Consider the following 24,258-nt stretch of genomic DNA (forward strand, 5'->3'; position numbering starts at 1 on the left):
CAGAATGATAGAAATAATGAAGGAAATAATTAAAAATTATATTTTTTTCAATGTAATATATCGTATAATATATATATATATATGAATAAGAACGAGACCAATTCAACTTAAATATTTTTTTTTATATGAGAATTAAAACGTTATCATATTATTAATTATAAAGATCTATTTTTTATTTATTGTGAGTATTAATGAAATATTTTTACAATTTAGTTCAAAATAAAGACCTTTTTTGGATAAATTAACTTGTAAAGTGACATACGCTAAAAATTACTAAAACTTTTCATATAATTTACTCATACTTTTTAATATTGTATAAATATATAACTTTATCGATTAAATTATGTATAAATAATTGTACATAATCCAATCAGTAGTGCTAATTAGGTTACTAAATATATCAGATATACACAATAACAATAATTACAAAGTTATTAATTAGTCAAATTATTGCATAAATTTTAAGGTAACTCCCAAAAAATTGCATACATTTTTGTAAATAGTCAATCAATAAAAGCACGCATTCAAATAATATATAGTAACAATATCTATTATTAATATCCAAATTAAATTAATTTCATATATATATTAATTACTGCTATCTATTTTTTGAATTATCCTATCTGCACAGACGACATATATAGATAAAATCAAGAATCCCGTTTTATTATTAATTCCAATATATATATAACTATTTTGGTCAGTCTAAATAGAGGTGTGGTAAATATTTAAAAAGTAGTTACCTTATAAAATTTATTTCATATTATAATTTCAAAAATTATATATATTTTTCCTCATTTTTGAACTTGTGTGCGCTCTAATTAGAAATCTTAATTAATTAAGCATTCAAGGTTGAATTTGAACTCAAAAATTTTGGCAAACTTAGACTCAAGTTCAACTAATTTGCCCTATACAACATAGTAAATATATATATATATGGTCAAATATATTTCTGTAAATTTGGTATTTTAGTATTTTATTTTTTTTTAGTGTTGCAAAATATTCCTGTAATTTTTTTATATTTCGCAATTTTGGTTTTTCTTCAGTGTCGGATTTTGCAAAAGTCATTGGAATAAATTATGTGTGCTTTACGTGGTTCATTTAAATTAGGGCTTTTATTCTAATTGGGTCGCTTTGCCAACATAGATGAAAAACTTTATGAAAAAAAAAAATTGATGTGGAACATGATTTATTTCGAGCAATTTTTGCAAAATTCAACACTGGAAGGACCAAATTGCAAAATATAAAAAAAAAGTTACAGGATTATTTTACACTTGATCAGGACATAATTTATTTTGGCAACTTTTGCAAAAATCTGGCACCAAATCAAAATTACGAAATGTCAAAAAATTATATGACTATTTTACAATCCTAAAACGATAAAGGATAAAAATATCAAAATATTAAAATTATAAGACCAAAAATTATATATAAGTCATTTTGTTCCCATTTTCCATAACTATAGCTATTTTGCATCATTTGCTGATCTAAGTATTCTATATCATAACTCTACAACAATATGTCCATCTTATCCTTCTAAATTTTGTGTAAATGGAAGATTTAAGAATTTTAGTATGTAAAAAGTTATCGCACAATCTATATTATTAAGGGAGAGTATTATTTTAGTTCGCTAAGCATATTTATTTTTAATTTTAATCCGATAACTATATCTATTTTATTTAGGTTCAGTAACTTACGAAATTACTTACTTTTAGTCCTCTGTCAGATTTTCAGACAATTTTATCTTTATACAACTTTTGAAAGGTAATTTTAGTCCATATGCACTCATATGGGTAAAATTGTCCGAAAATCTGTCAGATGACTAAAAGTAAGCAATTTCGTAAGTTACTGGATCTAAAGAAAAATGGACATAGTTATCGGACTAAAATTAAAATTAGGCATACTTAGCGGACTAAAATAATACTTTTCCCATATTATTATTTACAAAAAAATTATCGTATCAATTTCTAAATAACGAAATTTACTTTTTATTTTATTTATTCCCTTTAAGAAAATTTTGTCAGATTAGTAATTTCAATATTTTTTAATAATCTTATAATTCTCTTAACTACCCACTGCTCCACATTTCTCAATCTTTCATCTTACTTCTGCATATTTATTATAATTTGTTCTTTTCATAATTTTTTTTTTCTTATCATCTTATACCAAGATTTTTTTTATATACTCACTGGAATCGCGTGCAATGAAAATTAATTATTCTAAAAAGCAAGAAATTTACAAACGCACAATCCAACTTATATAGTAACTCTTTTGATAAGTAAATTATGTACGATTAAATGTTGAAATTGAAAATTTACAATCCATCGATGAACAAAATTTTTCAAAATTGATTGCATAATCAGTTATGTATCCATATGTATAATTTACACTTGAATATATATATATATATATAGACAGAGAGACAGAGAGGATAGGGATGATCAAACCAAAAAATTTGCTTATGCAAATGAACAAAAGCTATATTATTAGCAAGTGGTAAGTATTATTATTCATTCAAAACCTTATGGAAAGGATCTGCATGAGAAAAAAAAAATTAAGTATAATCTCACCTAGTCCAAAAATCTCCTGATTTATTTATGAAAAACGGATTCTCCAATTAATCTTTTTCATAATTACTTTGTTTAGTTGACTTATGAATTTTATCCGGCTTAAATATATTTTTTGTCCTATAATTTTGGTACTTTTATTTTTTATCTTTTAATAATTGCAAAAAAGTCTCTTAACTTTTTTATATTTCGTAATTTTGATCCTTTCAGTGCTGGATTTTGCAAAAGTCGTCAGAATAAATCATGTAAGTCTCATGTGGTTCATTTAAATTGAGTCTTTTATTCTAATTAGTTCACTTTTGCTAATATAGATGAAAAATTAAAATAAAATAACGTGACAAGTGATTTATTCAGACAACGTTTACAAAATTCGACACCGAGAAGACCAAAATTATGAAATGTCAAACTTCTTAAAAAATACAAGACTAAAACATATTCTGAACGAATTTTATCCCGTCCAATTTATCAATAAATAGCAAAGTTGATCTAAGTAAAACTTGAAACATAATTAATTAACATTATCTCAACTTTTCTCTCAATATATCTCTTACTATTTACTCCCTTAATTATCTTGATGTTAATTTATCTCTATCTCCTCCTATATCTCTATCTATAAATTAAACCACCAAATTCATCACTTGTAGCAACTTCAGACCAAGATTATGTAAAAGTACTTAAATATATGTAAATTATTTTAGTTCTTCATCTTCCCAAGTAGGATGATAGAAATTTAATTTTGTGGATGTATATTCACAAACATCACATGCATGTAGTACAGTTTCGACTAATAAGCGTATATATCATTTAATTTATCTGGTTAATTAGTAATTATTATTTTGTGTATATATGCTCTTTAATCATATAAAGTTTGTGTATGTATCCTTAGGTCAAATAAATTAGTTATGCACATAAAGTAATTGTATGTATATAAAATTTTATTGTGTGTGTACAAATCATAAAAAGCGCGTATAGATTACTAGATTGGCTGCCGTTGACAAAAAGATCTTATTAGATATCCAAAATTTGGTATATAAAGTTGTCAACGGTCGATCAGTTAACTTATGTAATTTTGTCGGTGGCAGTTGGATAGATATTGCTGACGGTTTATATTTTGTCACTAATAATCAGATTAAATGTCAAGTTAACTAACAATTTATGTAATTTTGTCTATAGTTGTTGGGTTGAATGTTGTCAACGGTTTATATTTTGTCATTAATAGTCGAATTAAATCTCAACCTTAAATTCTTATAATCTTTCTTAAATAAGTCTAATTATCACCGTTATTACCCGTTGCAGTATCGTTGCAGTATGACTATTACTTATCCATGCTCATGCAAGGAACGTACGTACGTACGTACGTAAAGCCGTTTAGTTATCAACTGTTTTATTTAACTTATTTCTCCTAATATATATATATATATATATACACATACATTCATTAAATAATTACTACTTCTGCTAATTAATTAATTGATTATTTTCAATAATTTCTTATAAATATGTAAATTCATATATATACCCAAATAATATTATTGGAGTGTTTATAAATAATTAATCTAAAGAAGTAAAAATGCCCTGATTACAGTGTGTGGCTGCACTAATTAATTCGAGATTATCTTCTTCTTTCCGTAGAAAAGAATGCTAATAATATATATAGAACAAGAAATTAATCAAGAAGCACCTAATTAATTAATAGCAAAGAACAATATTGCAGCTCCTCTTTATTTAATTTTTCAGAATCACCAGCACAGCATACATTCAAGTAAAAAAACAAACCCTAGAAATGATAAAGAGGGGTGGGGGTGGGGTGGGGTGCGGTGCGGGGGTCACAAGGAACTCCATACATCCGGTCAGGATCTCCATTTTCATTTATCAGCATACCACGGCAGGGCCAGCAATCCTTCTTCTTCTTCAGGCTGAGGCACTTTGTTGAGATCCAGATGCTGAATTGCTCCTCCCTCCCTTTCTGCCGGAGCTGGTGGCCCTTTGCAGTGCTGCTTGTGTCCGCCAAGCGCCTGGCCGGAGGCGAAAGCTCTCCCGCACTTCAGGCATTGGCGAACATCATAGCTGCGCGGCATCGGCGCCGGCGGTGGTGGCTTATAAACCACCACAGCCCGATTACCACCAGCTTCCAAATAATACTTGTCTTTGTCCGCATCCTCCGCCGCGCGGGCCCGCTTCTTCTTCTCCTTTATGGTGTGGTGGGCCTTGTGGCCGCCCAGAGAACGGAAGTTCGGGAAGACCCGCCCACAGACGATGCATATGTACTGGTTCTGATCTCGGGCCTTCAGGGCTATCAGGATCCTCTTCTTGAGAGGCAAATCCATCAAGTCCCATGACCCGAAATCCGAGACCACGAGCTCCATTCCAGTTCTCTCCAGTGGCGGCGGGGGGGGGGGGGACCACCAGGGCCCTGCTGCTGCTGCTGCTTCTCTTACCGGTCTTGATTGGCCCCGGCAAGAGATCCTTCCTCTCAGATCTTTCAGCCCCGGGCACAGCCACAACGTCCACGGACGAGGAGCCTCCATTTCCCGGCAGCGGAGCAGTTGCTGCGGCCATTCGCTCCCACATAGAGTGGTGCCTGAGGTGCCCGAAAAACGACTTGTCAGAAATAAATGCTCTCCCGCAGACGGGGCACCTGATTTCCATCTTCCAGCAATCCATTGTTTATATATATGTAACCTGCAAAAGAAATTCAGCAGCGCGTCTAGCTCAATTAGCCTCTACTCAAAATTAAATGAGAGAGTATAAATTTACAAGCAAAACAAGAACCTGGAGAACAACCACTGTGTGTAAGGACACACTTGCTGGTGTAAGAATCCTGACAGGGCTGAGAATTGGAGTGGTTTTGCTGGAAAAAAGAGTAGGAAAGGGGTGCGTAACAATGGTGTAGAGGGCGAGATATATAACTGTTAAAAGTCGAAGGATTGGCGTAATCTTGTGTAGATTTTCTATTAATTGGAGATTATCATTATTACACTAACCAAAACTCAGGCTGACCTTTTTCTACTACGTTGAGGTGTGTTTGGACTGATAATATCGGCTAGGGTGTGTGGACAAAGCTCCTCTATTACTGAAAATTTTAACTCAAATCGAGTTTGGTCAAATTTAAACTAATTATGTCAAGTGTAATACATTTGCCGTGTGATTGATGTACAATTCAAAAAGTGTAACCAATCATATAATAAATGTATCAGACCTTGCACTGTGATTGATTTGAACCTAATTTGAATAAGAATTTTTCATCACTTTTATTCCATATATTGATGTACTCATGAGTATATCATACCATGTGTGTATTGTAAGTTGTCCCATTTATAAATTATACAAGTTAATTTAATTAAATTTTTTGATTTTTCAAAATTGACATATGTTAATCATATATTAATATGACATCAGACTATGATAGAAAATCCGCACAGTGTTTGTGTCCAATGTGAAAACCAAATCGAAAAAGAAGAAGAAACATAAAACTGTGTGTGCATCAAATTCAACATATTTACTTCTGTGCAATCCTTCTTTTCAATCTTTTTCTAAAAAAGTAGTCAGTAAAAAACAAAGTATAATTAAAAACAATGGCCTTTCATTCATCAATACAGCTTTTGATTTTGTGAATATGATGACAATTAATGGTATAGACGTAATTTGATTATACATTTAGCTGTATATTAATAGATTTTTATTGGTATATATATATATATATATATATATATATATAGGATGATGAAAATATTGTGGTTGCAGGATATTATTATTGAAAATTGTAGGTTCTTATTTTACTTAATTTGTTAACTATGAACTGAATCTCTCTCAATCAATTATTGTATCATTTTCAGTCTTATAAATCATGCACACAATATTGTGTTTTCATCCTTTACTTTCTCCTATTATATATTTCAATTCTATCCCTAATTTTGTCTTTGATTTCTTAACAATTAATTTGTTTTTCTGTTCTTTATGTAATGTTTGTGTTGGTTTACACATGTTAATTTACTCTAAATTTATTGAATGTCTTATTAAATTGTTTAACAAAATCATGACAGTTGACTTTTAAGAGACACTCCATTCTTTTCATGAATGTTTTTGGGACAAATTTATCATAATAAATTAAAAGGAAAAGGCAAGAATTGATTGTAATTGATCATATAAGCAAATTTTGATTTGTGCATATTTAGTGCATGATGATCAACCCCTAATATTTCTCCAAACATACATATATTCTTATTAAAAAATTACGAGGATAAGTCGTTTACTGTGGGTCTATACTTTAATTAGTAAATTAGGGTTGTTGTTTTCTTATCCAGACACAACTTAATCATTTTTAGTGCATTGAGGTTGTCTTGTTTATGTAACTGCATTTATATTTTCTTCGTGTTATTCAAATCCTTTAATACGTCTAATTAGTTGAGCTATGATTTTATGGCCATACTTTTAGAATTATTATTAATATGATTTGTTCTACTCAAATGTATACCTATATTTAGTTCGAGCTACGGGTTTATGGGACTAATTACTGTAATTAATTAAGATAAAATAAGCATCGATTGATATCCCAAATTTGATACGTTTGTTGAGCTTGTATTGCATGTTGATTGAGTAAACCTAATTCTGTTAAGACTGTTTTAGACACGTGTAAGTGTTTTTATGGTTGCCGCTTTTGTCCTAAATCCTTCAGCTCACGGGCTCCAACGTGTCTTTATGAGCCATCAATTTTTAGATTGTATTATCGAACTCAATCTATGCCCTAATCTTCTAAATAAAAGATATTTTGCTCTTGTAACTATATAGAGAAATTGTCCTTATAGCCATATACAAAATCTTTTCAATAGACAGTTCATTAATAAGCGCGTTATAGAAACAAATGGAGAGGGTAGTGTTCGTATATGTACGATCAAGTTCATCTTATAGATATCAGTTTAATTAAACAAGCACTTCATCGTATTTCTCCAAACAACTCCTGAGTCACGACTATGAAAACATTGTTGTTCACATGAACTAGGGTTTCATGCTTAATCAATAAATTAGGGTTGCCGCATCTTGCCTCCGACAAAACTTACTTAATACTTTTTTACATACATTAAACTCTCATTTAATATTTTTGGGTTATTTAATATCCTGTATCAGATTTGCTTGAGCTACAATTTTACGAGCTTATTACTATGGATATTTATATTTACGAGCACCTTATTCATATTAATTAGTTTGAGTGAGGTTAATTTGTACATCAATATTACGTAATAACAACAGAAGTAAACAACTTAAGTGTCTGTTTTCCGCCTTCTAAAGTTGGCACGTATATATAATAATTAATTCAACATTCTTGGAATGACATTGCAGCAAACCATTAAGCACACATAATTGTTTGTGTCACGATTTTTGTCCGAATTCATTGAGCCTAAAGTTAAAATATGTGTCTATATTAAAGCAACACCTGAGCTAGCTAGGGTTTACGGGGTTATTGTATTAAGGGTAAATAAAGCATACAAATTTGTCAAAGTTGTTATGTAATTAAGTTTGTATGTATGTAATAACGTGCTTTTACAATTAACAACCCATTTTCTTTAATTAAAATTCATATACAATTAAGCTTGTAGATCAAATTTTTGTATCCAAATAGTTTTGAAGTTTTTGGAGATCGTCATTGTAATTAACCATCAAGACATGCAAATTGTACTCGTATATAATTTCTTCTTGATTCCTTTGTGAGCTCACAAGCTTTGCTCGAGTTCATTATTTTAGTTCGAACTAGCTAGTTTAGTGTGTATACTTTGTCATATGTTCCAAACATTAAATATTTTAAATAATTCAGCTTATTTAAATTATTAGAACTATATCTTATGATTTTTATATAATTAGACCCTCCTCATCGTACGTTCAATATAAGATTTTCTTATGCACATTCTCTAAGGAAAAAAACATACATTGTAATAAAAACAGACGTAGTGTTACACATGTAATTATATTCATTAGTACTTTTTCAATTGTTTTGTCTAAATTACAAATCTTTCTGCAAGTGCAACTTGTCATCACTCATACTTATGCATGGAAACGAATAGAAAAACAAGGAGATAATATTAATTCATAGTCATAAATAAGGCAAACACAAAGCATACAATAATCAAAGAAAATACATACACCCTCTATCTTTTTGTTTCCCTCATCAGTTGTAATAATAGCCTTCATGACCACCTAGTGCAACTTAATTTCTTGAATGATGAGCTGCTTCACAGTTACATTATGCCTGGTCAGTTTCAAAATAGGAAAGGTATATATATGATCAGTTAATTATTTTATTTTCTAATACACCCATAATTTAGCTACATGATAATTAATAAGTCTCATGCCCTTGCCATGGAAACCCTGATGTTACTCCAGCAATCATTATTCTAGCCATCACCTAGCAGTCCGCGTCGGTCCATTCAGGTGGAAGTTCATTAAGGTCAAACTTATGGACGACTATGGACAGGTTCCTCGTCTCCTCCCCTCCTGGATGCAAAACTTCATTAATGGGTTCAGTCGGTCCAGTACACTGCCGCCTGTGGTCAATCAGAACCCGGCTTGTTGAAAATATTTTGTCGCAAAATGGGCAACGATGCTCGCTGCTGCATCCTTGGGGTTGTCCGATGTATGGGACCACCGGGCCAGCAGCAGTGGACCCATTGTCTATACCCACTGAATATCTAACCTTGGCATCCTTGGTAATATGATGGGCTTTGTGTCCTCCCAAGGCATGGTAGCTCCTGAAAGACCTGTAACATATGCTACAAATGTATTGCTTTTGAGCTTTAACAGAAACCTTATTGCGAGCATTCACGTTGCTGTTAACCGACGACGAGCCCTCCCTCCTGGTTGAACTTTCCGGCCCTGGATTTGGGATCTTGTCGCGATTACCCACAGATAGGCCACCTCCAAGAACTATAGCCTTCCCCCTGACCGAACTTTCCAGCCCTGGATTTGTGATCATGTCTCGCTTTTGCAAAGACAAGTCACCTCCAAGAACTATAGCCTTCTTGTTGCGGGACGAATCCCCGGAACTTCCAGCACCCGTTGAGATGGCCAGCTCCAGTCTTTTCTTCTTTGGTGCCAGATCTTGTCTCCGTGGTTCGCCATTGGCAAGCGCCATAAGATCATAGGCACCACACACGGACTGTTCCTGATAATCAGGATCAGCTGGAATATTCATCGGGGCCTTCCCGTGCCTGCTTCTCCTCGCCGATTGCGGCCACTCAAGCAACGGCACATCAGATCCCAACTCTTTATCCCCTTCACTCCCGTTCCCAAGAAGAGCTACGGCAGGACCTGAAACAGGCACCAAAGAAGAATTACAACCATTCTCGACTCCCGGATTTGGAGGTTTCATTCCCCTCCAATTCCTCTCCGGGTGCGCTCTCATGTGCCCGTGCAACGATTTGTCAGAAACAAAGGACTTTGGACAGACGGGGCAGTTAAAGCTATTAACACGATTTCCGGCCTCCCCATCAGCGATCTGGAGCTCCCTTCTCTGATTCGAACTCTTCTTGCCCTTGTGCATATGAACCCTCTTATGCCCCCCTAAAGCCTTCCCGCTCGCAAAGCTTTTCGAGCAGACTGGACATGCAAACTGGAGCTCATCTGCCCGCGGGATCTTGATTTTTATGATCAGCTTCTCCATCCTCCTCAGCAAATCTCTCAACTAGCTGCAAACATTAAAAAAAAAAACGAAAAAACTTAAACAAATTCTCATTCAAATCAAGAAAATCAAACCCTTTTCTTGATTAGACCAATTAGAAATCCAGATTTTTCAGTATAAACTTGAGGGAGAGGAAGAAAGAAAAGCAGAATTGTCTCGGAAACTGAGAACCTGCAGAGAAGAAACAAGAGAGGGTGAAGACTGAAGACTGGAAGAGAGTGAGAACCTGGAACCAAAGAGGTGCAATATAAGCAGCTGATGCTCCTCACCTAATCACAGACAGATTATCTTTAATACACCCCGTATTTATTAATACATAGCTTTTTGAAAATCCCTTTCTCCCAACAAAAAGCAGCCCTCCCCTCATGTTTTTCCGGGCTCCAGCTCTTATTTATTGTGCTTATTCAGCATAATTATGATGCACTAACCATAATTCTGAGCCCCATCTGCTGTAACTCGTAATCTTGTTGCACAGCTTCTTTGTAATCTGTAATTCCATTATCTTACCAGCTTTCATTCCCATTCTGGATCAATGGGAAAGGGCCTCAGTCAAGGCTAATCCTCAACGGAAAGAGCTCTTCAGATGAAATGGTTACCAAGAACTTTAATTTAATTAACCTGTGGACTGAAAAATATTGTAAAAAGTGATCTTGGACTTAAATTATTTACGTTTATTTTCATTCTTTCACGATGATTTCTATATGTTTTTGGAGTCTTGAAATCTTCTTGATTTTAATTAGTTTCTTACATACCATAATTTCGTGCATTTGATTGCGCTTACTTATGTACATATTATTGTGATTATATATGTGAATTTACATTTGTTGTGTATATACTAATGATTTGTGTTGCAGGTTATTATTTCTATTAATGTCAATTGGATCTCGATTTCAAAGACTCTTGAAAATCTTAATTAACCAGGATTCTTGCAGCATCCTAAATCATGTACGAGATGTGTTTATTGTCTTGATGAATTATGCTGACAAATTCATCGGGATAAATGCAATTTTAATTCTGTAATTTATGGGAGTAGTATTTTTTATTCTGCACGAATTTTAATCTTGTAACTTTAAAATTTTGGTAATTTCAATTCTTTTTCAGTTAATTTGGCTGGAAAATTGCATGTGACTTGCATATAGACTAATTAAATTGTAATTTTAGTCATGCAACTTATGGAAGGTTGGTCAAGTCATTTTTAATCCTGCACGAATTGATTGTTACAGAACTAATTAAAATTGCAATTTAGTTGAGTTATATATGTATAAGCCGCATGCAATTTTTCAGTCAAATTGACTAGAAAATAAGTAAAATTACCAAAATTTCAAAATTATAGGACTAAAAAAATTACAAGAATTATTTTACACATGATTAAAAATGTCACTCTTTAAATTACAGGATTAAAGTTATAATTTTTTTCCCCAATTAATGCATTCTCGTCTTCTTTTCTCTTTTGCCCTTTTCATGGTCCGTTTCTTTTCTTTCTTTCTGGGCAATCAAGGTTATGTGTGGCCCAACTTTGCATATATTTTGCAGAATTGAATGGGCAAGAGATAATGTTGTGCATTTAAGAAACTGAGATTTGCATAATCCCTAATTTAATTTTTTGGTCTTCTACCAACATATTACATATGGAATATTTATGTAATCCTTATATTGTTTTATATTTTTCTTTTTTACATTTTAGACAAGCGTTGAAAAATATATGAATTCGGACTACATATGACTTCTCTTGCACAAAGTAGAGGTGATTATATGTACTTTGACCACAAGAACCTACTTTGCATATAGTGCACGAAACCTAATTCTATGCTCCTCGCTTACCGGGTGTTTGGCTAAGTTTATTTGAAATATTTTACAAACCCTGCATCTTATAAGATATTTTAATAATTTAAAAATATTAAATTTTATTTTAAAAATAAGTTTTTAAAGTGTTTTGACTGATGAGATGTTGGAGAGTTTGGTAAGTAAGCTCTTTATATTGTAATAATGATGAAAAAGTCATCAAATTATTATAACTAAAATTAATTATATAAATTAACTTTTTTTTTAGAGAACGTCAATTATATAGAGGATAAGAGTGAAATACTAATAATATTATGAGTGTGTTCTTGTCTCTTAAATTTAGAGAAAATTGGGTGAAGTTATTTTGTTTAAAAAAATTTATAAAATCCAAAACATCTTATTTTAGGATCTTATAACCTTTTCAAAAAAAAAAAGAAACAAAATTGCCAGACAATTTTCAAAAGCTTATAAGCTTTAATTTAAATATCTTGTGAGATATTTTGAGGAGTTTATAAGTTCAGTCAAACACCTTCTTAGTTAGTTTTATTCGCGACTTTGAGCTTTCATGTGCCCAGCATTAGATGTACATGACGTTCCCATCGATTTTACCTGGCCACGGAAAAGTTTTTGAGCTATATTCAAGGAATATTTTGAAATCATCATATTGCATGAGCATGCATACGTGATTCGGGCAGGAGATCGATCGAGCTAGGGGCATGCGAATCAAAAGTCTTTAGGAACCTGAGATAGAAGAGCATATTGTTGCTTTATTTAGGCCCTCGTATGCCTAAATCAGTCCGAGTGAGAGAAAGTGAAGAATGATGCTATATATGGTGAAAGTAATAATGGCATACCTTGATCCAAAATAATTATGGGATATTTATAGAGCTAAATGTCCATACTTGTATGAGTTCAAATGGCGTAAACTCAAGTAATACATGACCAGACTCGGGTCAATAATATGTGAATCCTTGTTCTGTAAGGATATTTTGCCTTTATGAGGAGGATTTTTTGGTCTTTTCACTACTATAATTGATATATGTGAGCACAATTATATAATGTGGAGATAAAATAATTCTTTTTTTTTAAATCTAAGTACAATTCAATAGTGTTCTCAAGCCAATTGAATGTTAAGGTGGGGCAAGCTCTTCAATGGAGGGGTGCTTTTGCAATTACGCAAAAGATGAGGGGCCATCAACTATTTTCCACCTAATTGTAACACAGGAGGAATGAGACGTGACACGCACCCGCCGCAAATGAGTCAAAATGAGGGTCAATCACATTATTTACGGCCACGATTTTGTCTAAATATTAGTAGTTATCCAAATTTGACGATCCAGATTGTTTGCACGTACTCAAATCTATCCTTTCCATTTCTTCGCCAACTTGACATTTTCTTTGAGTTTTCAATTCTGTCCTCTCTCTCTCTCTCTCAAACCGCCTCCGGTGATCCTGTTGAAATCCTCTTCTGACGGGCTTTCTCTTTCTACATATACATACATACGGATAGATACGTACATGTACTGTCGTTGTTGGCGTAGGTGAAACTATGGGAAATGCGAATGGCAGAGAAGAAGGCAGTGAAAATGGCGGCGGCGGCGGCGGTGGAGGCGGGGATGAGGTGTTGGAAGGTTCGAACCACGCGCTGTCACATCGCGTGGCTTCTGCTGATCTGATGGTGAGCTCTCCGCCCCATGACCCCCGGCAGTCTCGCTCTCCTCTCTTGTTTTCCTCGCAGGTGAGGTGTCTATTTCATTTTAGGTATGTATTTATCCCTGTGTGCTCGTCCTGTATGTGGGTGTTGAATGCGTGTATGCAAGTCGGAGGTGGAGAGGTTAAGGACAATGCCACAGTGGGTGAAGCTATTGCACTGCAGCTTTATATTGAGGGCTTATTCTGTGATTTGTCGTACGTTGACTACTAGTCGGAAATGTTAAATGGAGCAATAGTAATTAGTGTATAAACATCTATTTAAACTAGCAACTCTTTTTTTTGTTCGTGGCTCGATTTTAATTATGCAATGCTGGACGTTGCTGAAGTCAACTGTGGGTTATGGCGAACTGAAATGTTGATATTTAATTGTTTTGCGAATAACTGTTTATTTGAAGGTTAGATCAAGTGTATTCCTTAACCTAGCGTTAGATTGTTTTGGGTAGTGCAATTTTGCTCTTAGTTGGAAGTTTTTAACCTAGTCTTTGAGCAATCAAACAGTGACACATGCATATGCTGATCAGTCTATCGTTATGTACTGTTTGTGTATCTTGTTATAGGAGAACAGACACAGAAATTTACGGAATAGGAAATATTGGAGACATGTTGTTAATTATGCAGTTGAGTTATTCAGGCAATCAAATGCGCATGCATCCACATGGACCCTATCGTACTCTCCTTCTCTTTTAGTGGGATAATGTCTATGTGCTTTGGAGGCCTGATTCTGTTCATATACAGGCACTAGGCTGATATATCTGCTTTTATGTGCTTATGTTGTTTGTGTGGGATGATCACGGAACAAGTTCTAGACTTCTAGATCTAATTACAAAAGGTTCTAGGTCATGTAATAAGATAGTTGTTATATTATTATTGATATGTTTTGGCAGAATAACTCCACCTACCAGTACTTATGATTCTTTACTTCCTTAGATATGGAAGTGTTTTGAAAAATACAGACTTTGGACATTTGATTCTAGTTAGATAAGTGTGATTAATCTCTACTAAAGACTTTTACCATCACTTGAAGGATACTAAAAAATAAATGTGTCTCTTTTCTTCAAGTTTAGTAATACGTATTCCGGAAGAAGGGCTTATTCCTTTCCTAAGCACTCCTTTTCATGACCCCGGACCCCAGACCTGTAACTTTTTGCAGGCTCAATCTTCAACCGCTAGGCTCATCTTAAGCTAATAACTGTCCTGCTATAATGGATTTCTTCCTTCATTTTAAATGTATCATGGAGCCTTTGGTTTTTAAAATTGAGTTCATACTTTGTTCATTGACAGGTTGGCTTATAACCAAATATTATGTTGAGAAGGATGTTAGTCTATATATTTGTCGCATTTGTTATACCACAACTCCTTTCTCCCAGTGAAACAACACGCTTCTCAAAAAGAAATTAAGCTATTTAAGAATTGATCAAGCTAAATGAAAAGGATTGGCTTATATCAAGGTTTTGTGCAGGTGATTGGTTTGGGCTTGTTTAGAATAAACTATTTAAATTTTGGCAGCATGTCTTTTTTTATCCTCACATGATAATTAGGGCAGCTACAAATGCCTCCATCTCAAAAAGAGAGCTAAATAATCTTCCATCTAAAACAACCATTTGCTGCAAGTCAATGGCAGTGGAACCTGAAAATATCTAAAATGCCCTTGTTCCTGATATTGTAAGAATGTGAAAAATAGTCTTAGTTACACCACCCTACCTGTTGGTTTTAGGTAATTGCATTTTGTTCCATTTGCATTTCCAGCACATCTTCGTTTCCTATTAGTTAGCATGTTTACCAACACTTCCTTCCCATTTTCGGTTAAAGCTCTTTTACACTCAATGCTCCTATGGGAGCTACACTACCTCTCTATCCCTTCCTACCTCCTCACAGCAGTCCTAACAAAAAGCTATGTTACCTACTTCCATCTCCATGTAAATCTAAGCATTGTTTAGTCGCTCTTTGATGTAAGATCCTTTAGTTACTTTGTATTTTAGGTAAGTGTTTTTGAAAGAAAATCTTTTCATTGGCACGTCATTTTGATATATCTTGCAGTAATTGTAATTTATTTTCTTCAGTGAAGGCCGCACAAAGAAGCAGAGAATGAAGTTCATTCCCCAGTGCTTTTACGATGAATAGTATAAATATGCTATTTCATCCTACATGAAGCTTTTCAGTCTCTTGCAGCATCATCAATTCCACGATTGTTCTGAAACGAAATACTTGCTCTCTGTCCATTTTATTTTTCCGATTTTCTTCCTAGTGCTTTGCAAAATGAGGCCCATCTCATAAAGTAGATTTTCGTTTTGCCCAAAGAGCCTTCTTACAGTTTGTACAACATAAGCATGAGTAGTAAAATACCATGGGTCAAGAAAATATAAACAACGAGCATTTGTAGAAGTAATCATTGAACCGTATGATTTTGAAAGATTACATGGACTCCTCCTACCCAAGTAGTCGGTTCTTTTTAGTTGTACAATCATTTCCCTTCATGTTGGGGTGAATTGTTAAGTCGTCTGCACATACAAGGTTATTTATGTGAAAACCACTTAACAATCTAGACAGGGGCAAAATAGGAAAACCAGACAAGTTTGCTGATGATGTCAGCATGTCCATCACTTTAGGATAACAGAAGGGTTAAGTGCATATCGATATAGTTAGTTCGTTCATTTTTTGAGGGGAGACTTGCAATTCCCTTAATTTGTCCTTGTTGCTGATGTGATATGACTCTTTAATTTGATTGAGAGGGACTGTGAATAAGGGGAAGAAAGAGGCAGCAAGGCAGGTATTGGATTCTGCGATTACTGTATTTGAAGTATGGGAACAACGTTGTAAATTGAGGCAGAAACATCTATTAGTATTTACTAGCATTCTGTCTTTTTTCAGGATTTCTAGACCTTATCCGCTGATCCGTTATTCAAATTTTAATCAGGGCTTTTCTGTCATGTTGTCATGTTGATACATATGATTATAGCATTTCCTATTACCCAGTCTATACCACGTTTTATTTCACATCGGGCAGATTATGTAAGCATCATTTGAGGCAGAAATTGACGTGAAATGCAGCTTACATATTGAAGTTATTATTGGTTGATACTTCCACTTTATTAGCTGGAAATATGGTTTATGTCGATTCTCAAGGGATATTGACGATACCTTTGTGTTTAGAGTCCAAATGAAGGTGTATGCAATGAATATTTACGTCAAGAGGTTGGATTCTCAACTGAACCAAGTGGTTTGGATCAGCTGGGCTGGGGGTTTCCAGTTTAAGAATCCTAACTTAGTTTCTAAAAATATTCAAAAGGGTATAAATGGAAAAAACAGAATTTGCCACCTTAAAAGCAAGGTTCCTAAATCATCTAAAAATCTTTGTACTGACAGTTACATTTGCATGAAGCACACAGAACAGCTGTCAATCACTACTGCCGGAAAGTGTGGCTTATTTGCACTCACCATAGTTGTTAGTCAGTACTAAATAAAAGTACTTCGTTTTGTCCGCCCTCCGTGTAGTGGTGCAATTCGATATCTCAAACACTACTGGCAGGGCCAATGATATAATTGTTTCTGTTAATGCTTATAGTATTAAGTTCATAATATTGCTTGGTTGCTCCAGCGAAAAACTAGGGAACTGAAGATTGACATGTTTATTATCATTTTCCAATCTCTGATTTTTATCAATATTGGCATGTCCCCTTATCAGTAGCATCTTGAATGTGGAGTGGTGTTTTAGTGCTGTAAATTGCTGATTTTCTTCAGTTTGCATGGATACGATATTGTCATGTCGAATGATAGACTTTTCTCCTCTCTTTTTCTCCCTGGGAGAAGCTTATTCATGATTTGTTGATCATTTAGTTTTATGTCACTGGTACTTTCTACACCTTGGCAGGCCCCAGTAATTCCTTTACAAAGAAGTGACAGCCCCTCACTCAATGCATTGCGGCAGAGCGACTCCCCAAGAGCTGTTGAGCGATCTCTTGAACAAGGTATTCCTGTTATAGTAACCTGGAGCCATGGTGGTAACAATGTGGCTGTGGAAGGTTCTTGGGACAACTGGAGGACCAGGTAAGTTCAAACATCCTGCCGTCTACTTGGCTTCGGTGCTTATTCTCATCATTGAAGTATATGTCATCCAGCAACGATTTCACTATACTGGTTTATTCTAACATACTTTCCATATTCTTTCAGGAAAATACTCCAAAGATCAGGCAAGGATCATTCCATCCTTTTGGTCCTGCCGTCAGGCATATACCGTTACAAGTTTATAGTGGATGGTGAAGTGAGATATATACCAGATCTCCCAAGTGAAACAGATGAGATGGGCGGTGTCTGTAATCTTCTCGATGTCCATGTAAGTGAATGCTTCACCTGATGCTTCTATTTTTATTTACTTATTTATTGTGTTAATCAATCAAAGACTTAGTGTTGACCTGATGTCTCAGAGTTACTTCCATATCTTGTTCTATTTATCTTTAGAATTTTCATATGGGAAATCACGTTAGCTTCCTAGACAAACATCAACGTCTTACTTTTTGTGCATTACTGTAGCACTTGTTCTAACACCGGATAGCAGATCATAATATTTAGGGTTAATTACGGTGTTCTCTCCCAGGTATGTCCGAATGGATAAGACTTTCTCACGGAAAATTGTATTATTGTCACTTCGCCTGGCATTAATGGTCATTAGGGAAAAGTCTAGGTAAAAAGACAATTTTACCATTAATTTAAAAATATGAGTATCTTTACAACCAGAAAACAAGAAATCCCTGAATATATTTTATGCTAACATTATTATCTAGGATTCCTTAAATCTTACTGGAGGAGTTATAAATCTTTGGGAGGTGCGGGCTTAGAACCAAATTGAGGAACTGCTTAAATGCATTCACTAATCTAAAACCGCATCGCAATAGGCAGGTCAGTCTTGGTTTAAGGAAAAAGATCACCTTGTTATCTAGGACGGTTAGTATGATAAAAGAATCGAGAAGATTGGATAGTAGTGCGATCTATAACTCATACCTTTTTCAATATACATTAAATAATAACTAATAATTTAAGCAATAAAGTGTTTTTAAAAATGTGCTGCTATTTTGGGAGCTTTTTCATCATAGTCATATATGTAACGTTTAAGTGGTTATCGTCTAAGCTTTTGAGTTACCATGTATACCGAGTTAATTGTGTATGTTATTATTGAACTCTCATAATTGTGGTCAGTTATTATCCTAATTTATATTTTGAACATATTAATTTCTACTGCCATTAAAATTAGGCATATGGCAAGGATACCAAATCTTGGAAGCAAAGCACTTATGTCGATCATTCTTACTCACCAACATCTTTAGTCATGAGAAAATTTTAGTCTTATATTTTATTCCTATATATTTTATTAATTTATCATATTCGTGTTATAAGTTTAATTTGCTAAAAAGTTATCTTTAAATGTTTATGTTATATTTAACATGCAAATCTGACAAACTAGCTGTGAATGTGTGAGGACAAATTGTACAACACTTTAGAACTACGATGTACTTATAAAGGGTTGTTATTGTATAAATTGTCTTAGATTAGAAATATATGAACAAATTCAAAATCATAAGGTGATATTAACTGTACACAAGGTTAGAGAACTTTGGAATACATAATATTTATGGATCTTATAATTTGAAGCGTATAGGTGATTACTTGAAAAGAATGACAAGAATATAATCTTTGCCTACATCCATACTTTACGCATATGAATCTCAAATTTTCTTTACTATATACAAATTAGATGAGATAAACAGTATTATAAACCAGGAAATATGCTACACAATAATTGATAATCAAATCTTTTAATTGAAAACTAGAAACTCGATGGTGAAAAGATAGCAAGAAAAACTACTCCCACTCTCCCCTTCAAGCACAAGCAAACTGCAAGGTGTATTTTTAGGTAGATCTTGGAAAGTAAATGTACAAACTACAAATGTTGGTTACTTCGAAAAGTTAACAAGACGTGCCGATACACATTGGTGAATCCCCCTTAATCACTAGCATATTATCTCAAAGGAAAAAAAGGGAGCATAAGAAAAGCTCACTGCCAACACACATCGGTGCTTGTCTTTTTCCTTCACAATTCCTTTATTTTTAAGGTTTTATAATTTTTTTCTTGCGTCTATATGGAAAATTGAAGTTTAAATGATCTAGTTTAGTACTTATACATTAATGTTTTGAAGAATAATTTTTTCTATAGATAAAAAGTTATTTTGAGTTGAATATTAACTAATTTATTGATTTTAAAATATTTAGATTACATTACTATAATAGTAACTGCTACTATTGATATCAAAGTCTATAAAAAAAAGAATAAAAGTGGAATTAGCAAAGAAAAATAGTTCAAAAGTTAAAAAGATATATGTATTTGAAACTACTTATAGCTTTTCAGATTTAAAATTAGAAAAATATTTAAGCTATAAATTAGACATAAAGTAAAGGAAAGATGTTCTAGTTAGTTTTTAGTCAGTTTATATAATCATATTGAAAAGATCACATTCTCAATAACATAATGACATTTTGTATCTAGTGAAAATTTATGTGTATTTTTACTTGTACAGATGAGAATTTGACTGGATAATTGTTATAATAACATATTTGATTAAACTTTAGCTTATTTAGAATGGTGAGTGAAAATCATGAGTATTAAAGAGTGATTTGTAAATTTATGTTCAAACAGTGTTGGCCAGCCACATTTTTTATCATTTACAATAGATCCTACACATGCAACGCATATGCATGTATTAGAGGGTATTAGGGGTGACCTACATCCCCGAGTTTCTTAAATATTTTCATTGAGTGCCTTTATCTTAATAGGGAGCATTAAGTGCATATCAATATTTGCAGAATGCATATAAATCAACAATAAATATGATAGTACAAGGAGATGGTTCATTAATTTGGGCGTGCCTGATGGAGGTAGATCTACTTTCCAAGGGTGCATGGATAGCTCCTAATCAAAAGTGGAATGTGCATCACGTCTTTGTTGCCCACTTCTCTTTTGTGACAATCTAGTGACGTTAAACCCAAGCTAAATTCTTATTCCCGTGAATTTAGTAGTTCCTTCCATTACACGGTCACAGAGCCACAAAATCCGGAACAAGCATGAGTAATCATCATTTTCCACTACTTACAAACACGATTGTTGAATTTGGCCCGGGAATTTCGACCTTTGAATTGTTGACCTTCTAGAAGCGAACTCTTTGGTGCCCTCCTAAAACTCTTCCACTGTTAAATGTTTTCTCATAGATGGACATGGCACTGCATCTACACTGGCTCCATCATTTTTTGGGTGTTGGGATCTTGATTCTTCTATTAACTTTTTGTGTTGGTCATTCTTGTGCTTCTTTGGTGGAAGTATCACCAAGTAAGTTGGATATAGGGCATGAAGAACATAATGTCGTTGACCCATGTATTCACAAACTTCGACACAAATGTTAACAAAGATGCGACGAGTGTACATTGTTGGTAATATTTGAGATTCATTAGGTATGTCTATTCGTTAGGTCTTGTGCTTGGGGAGGAAACACTAGGGACATTGATTAAAGTTGATGCGATTAAAGTTAATTAGTTATGTTTGTCTAAGTGAACGAGAGGAAAAAAGCAATTAACTTAACTTTTTTTTAATTAATTTGAAATTTTAAAATTTATATTACTATGATGGTTATTCGAAGAGTGCGATTGAATATCAACATCTATTGGAAGTAAAATTTAAAATCAACAAGGTTAATAGTAAAAATGCAAAAAAGGGTATGTGTGAGAAGAAATTTATAGCTTTAAGATTTAAAGATACGAAAAATACTATAGCAAAATTTATATATCAAATATGACAAGAGATTCTCTAGTAAGATTAGAAAATTAATATACAAGTATACAACAATTGTAATAATAGCATTTTTAATAAATAAATCTTATTTCTATGTGTGCTTAAAGTCTTCTAAAAATGAGAATTTCTTTTGTTTGACATATATGTTGAGTTAAAAATTGTGTAAAAGTTACAAAATCGATATATATATATTCACAGAGCAACAAATTATACAAATTTACCATTTATGCACTTGTCTTGCACATGTATATATTAGTGGATACTTTTCCCACCAGAGTTTTCAAAAGTAATTCAAAGAAACATATATAAGTAAGTTAGTTACTATATTTTTGGTAGTTTAGGGTTCCGGAGGACATAGAGAGGATGAGACACAACAAGTTAATGAGATAGAAGTTAGTTGATGTTAAGCAAAAAGTTAATCAGATGTTTTTGAACTGTTTGAGTATTAGTTTTTAATATTATTTTCTTTTATATGTGTCTTCTTTCATGGAATTATTACCAATTATGTTGGATACTCAGTATAAAAGACATAATTTACATGTGTAGTGTGCTCTAAAAAATTATTTACCTTTGTGTAGTGTTCTCTAAAAAAACTATTATATCTGAAATAGTGTTAAGTATGAAATTCGACAAATTTAGGAAAATTTACTTTTGTAACATAATATTCTTAAGAATTTTTCTTTTCTTTTGATGTATGGTTAAATTGCATAACCTACAACTTTTGGTTCTTTTTTGCTTTTAGCGTGTATATTGCTGCATACAAATACATTAGATATGAAGAAAGAAGCACATATATCTACACTTAGATGATTAATATAGGATGTATGAAATAATAACAAATATTAATTGGATCCGGGAATTTGTGTTTTTCCCATCAGATGGAGGATTAATTGGGTTTTCTGATTGTTCTTCCTCCATGCCATAACAATCCTGGTTTTGAACTTAAGATTATTCGGTATTTTTTAATAACATGTTGATTTTTTCTCTATCTATTAGAAGGTGTCAGTCGCATAATTTCTTCAAAAATGATTGTTTCTCTGGGAGAATAGTTTTTAAGACATATTTGATAAATTTTCTTGTCTTCACTTAAAATTTATGCAATTAAAATATTCTTATTATAATTTAAAACTTGGTATATGTATTTTTATTCAAAAGCACAAATAAATTTTATATCCTTAAATGTTTTTTGATTATCTAGTAAAACATATGTGCAGTGGTTCGCTAAAAAGACTATTATATCTGAAATAGTGTTAAGTATGATTCAAACATTTAGGAAAATTTACTTTTGTGACACAATATTCTTTAGAAATTTTATATTCTTTTGATGTGCGGTTAAATTACATAACCTACAACTGTTAGTTCTTTTTTACTTTTAGTGTATATATTTGTGCATACAAATTCGTTGGATATGCACGAAAGAAGCACATATATCGACATTTAAAAAATGTATTTGAAATTTATACTTATTTTAAAATAATTCTTTACTGCTTTGACTTGTCAACTTTTTAGTAATTAATTTTTCTATTTCGTAATAGTTTATATATACTTTTGGGCATATTGTTCTTTTGTATTTGTTTATAGAAAAGATTTATGGTATTAAAGTTCTTTAAAGATAACAAATCATCTTAGATATTTAAAGGATTACAAAATTATAATAATTTCATCTGGTTGAAGATAATATTTAAGTGTCTCTTGTAATATTTCTTCTTGTGTTAATTCAATATTCAAGACTTACTAGGCTGTTACTAATTTGTGTTTATCAACTAATTCAAATTGCTCAAATTAAATGTACTTACATGAAAGCTTGTGTTTGGTATTATACTTTCTGAACATTTAATTTTTTAATAAAATGACTTCAATAGAATTTTTAGTTATATCATGAATGAATTTAAATGCAAATGAGAATGCCACATTCAAATTAGAACACATAAGGTCCTTTTTTAGTTTAAAGCTCGTATTTTTCCTTTTTATTTTCTTCTCTTTCAGGTTGAAATATCACTTATTTATATTTTTATCATTTCTACAACTTAAAATTGACTTTACGTGAGGTAAGTAGGTCCTGGTTAATCTTTAAAAGAGTAGAAAATATTAACATTAAGTACAACAGGAAAAAAAACACATCTTTTAATTCATAGAAATTAACAAGCAAATTTATTTTTATATTTTTACTGCTCCTAATATATTTTCATTTTCCTATAAAAATCAAATGAATTAAATTCAACTTAGGAACATACTGAAAATAGAATCAGATAACCATTTACTATTTTTTTTAATGCTCAAAATTTCTTAATGATAGCAAAAAACTTATTGTGAAAATGTTTATTATTTTTTTCAAAATGTGCATCATTAAATATATTAAACTTAATACTTTTATTTTTCTATCGAATTAGGTGCAATGATTACAAAAATCCATGTATAACATATGCCTAAATTCTAAATACGATTAAATATCTTTGTTAACATGATAATGAGTTCAAATCTTTCAGAAATAGCAAAGCTTGTATTGTGTATAAATTGTTTTTTTTAATTCTAAACTCATTCTGGTGTTAACTAATTGCATGATATTTTATAACACACAATAAAATTTGGTTTAGGTCTACCCACAACTAAAAGATGAATTAAGGTTGTGTTTTGTGATGAAAGTTTACCTTGTTTTTAACTGATTCAATTAGACAAAATTATTTAACCCCCCCCCC

General features: G+C 32.6%; 3 protein-coding genes across 3 annotated transcripts in view; 1 reads left to right on the forward strand and 2 right to left on the reverse strand.

Annotated features, from left to right (window-relative positions):
* LOC105163963 (zinc finger protein AZF2-like) lies at positions 4,433 to 4,933 on the reverse strand. The gene has a single exon (XM_011082499.1). It carries the CDS (start codon positions 4,931 to 4,933, stop codon positions 4,433 to 4,435), a length of 501 nt encoding a protein of 166 aa, XP_011080801.1.
* LOC105163724 lies at positions 8,763 to 10,480 on the reverse strand. Its single transcript, XM_011082168.1, has 2 exons — positions 10,408 to 10,480; positions 8,763 to 10,243 (listed from the first exon to the last, which is right to left on the reverse strand). Exon 2 carries the CDS (start codon positions 10,216 to 10,218, stop codon positions 8,965 to 8,967), a length of 1,254 nt encoding a protein of 417 aa, XP_011080470.1. The 5' UTR covers positions 10,219 to 10,243; positions 10,408 to 10,480; the 3' UTR covers positions 8,763 to 8,964.
* The window catches only part of LOC105163725 (SNF1-related protein kinase regulatory subunit beta-1), a 13,310-nt gene continuing 2,464 nt past the window's right edge, over positions 13,413 to 24,258 (forward strand). Inside the window, exons 1-3 of the mRNA XM_011082169.2 lie at positions 13,413 to 13,756; positions 17,600 to 17,775; positions 17,899 to 18,061. Of these exons, the coding sequence (XP_011080471.1) occupies positions 13,568 to 13,756; positions 17,600 to 17,775; positions 17,899 to 18,061 (528 nt within the window). The 5' untranslated portion in view covers positions 13,413 to 13,567. The remainder of the gene's footprint in view (positions 13,757 to 17,599; positions 17,776 to 17,898; positions 18,062 to 24,258) is intronic.

Source organism: Sesamum indicum, linkage group LG6, assembly GCF_000512975.1.
Source record: "Sesamum indicum cultivar Zhongzhi No. 13 linkage group LG6, S_indicum_v1.0, whole genome shotgun sequence".
Taxonomy (NCBI): Eukaryota; Viridiplantae; Streptophyta; class Magnoliopsida; order Lamiales; family Pedaliaceae; genus Sesamum; species Sesamum indicum.

Excerpts from the sequence above, each read along its gene's own strand:
- LOC105163963 (XM_011082499.1), bottom strand. The coding sequence starts at position 4,933 with ATGGAGCTCGTGGTCTCGGATTTCGGGTCATGGGACTTGATGGATTTG.
- LOC105163724 (XM_011082168.1), bottom strand. The coding sequence starts at position 10,218 with ATGGAGAAGCTGATCATAAAAATCAAGATCCCGCGGGCAGATGAGCTC.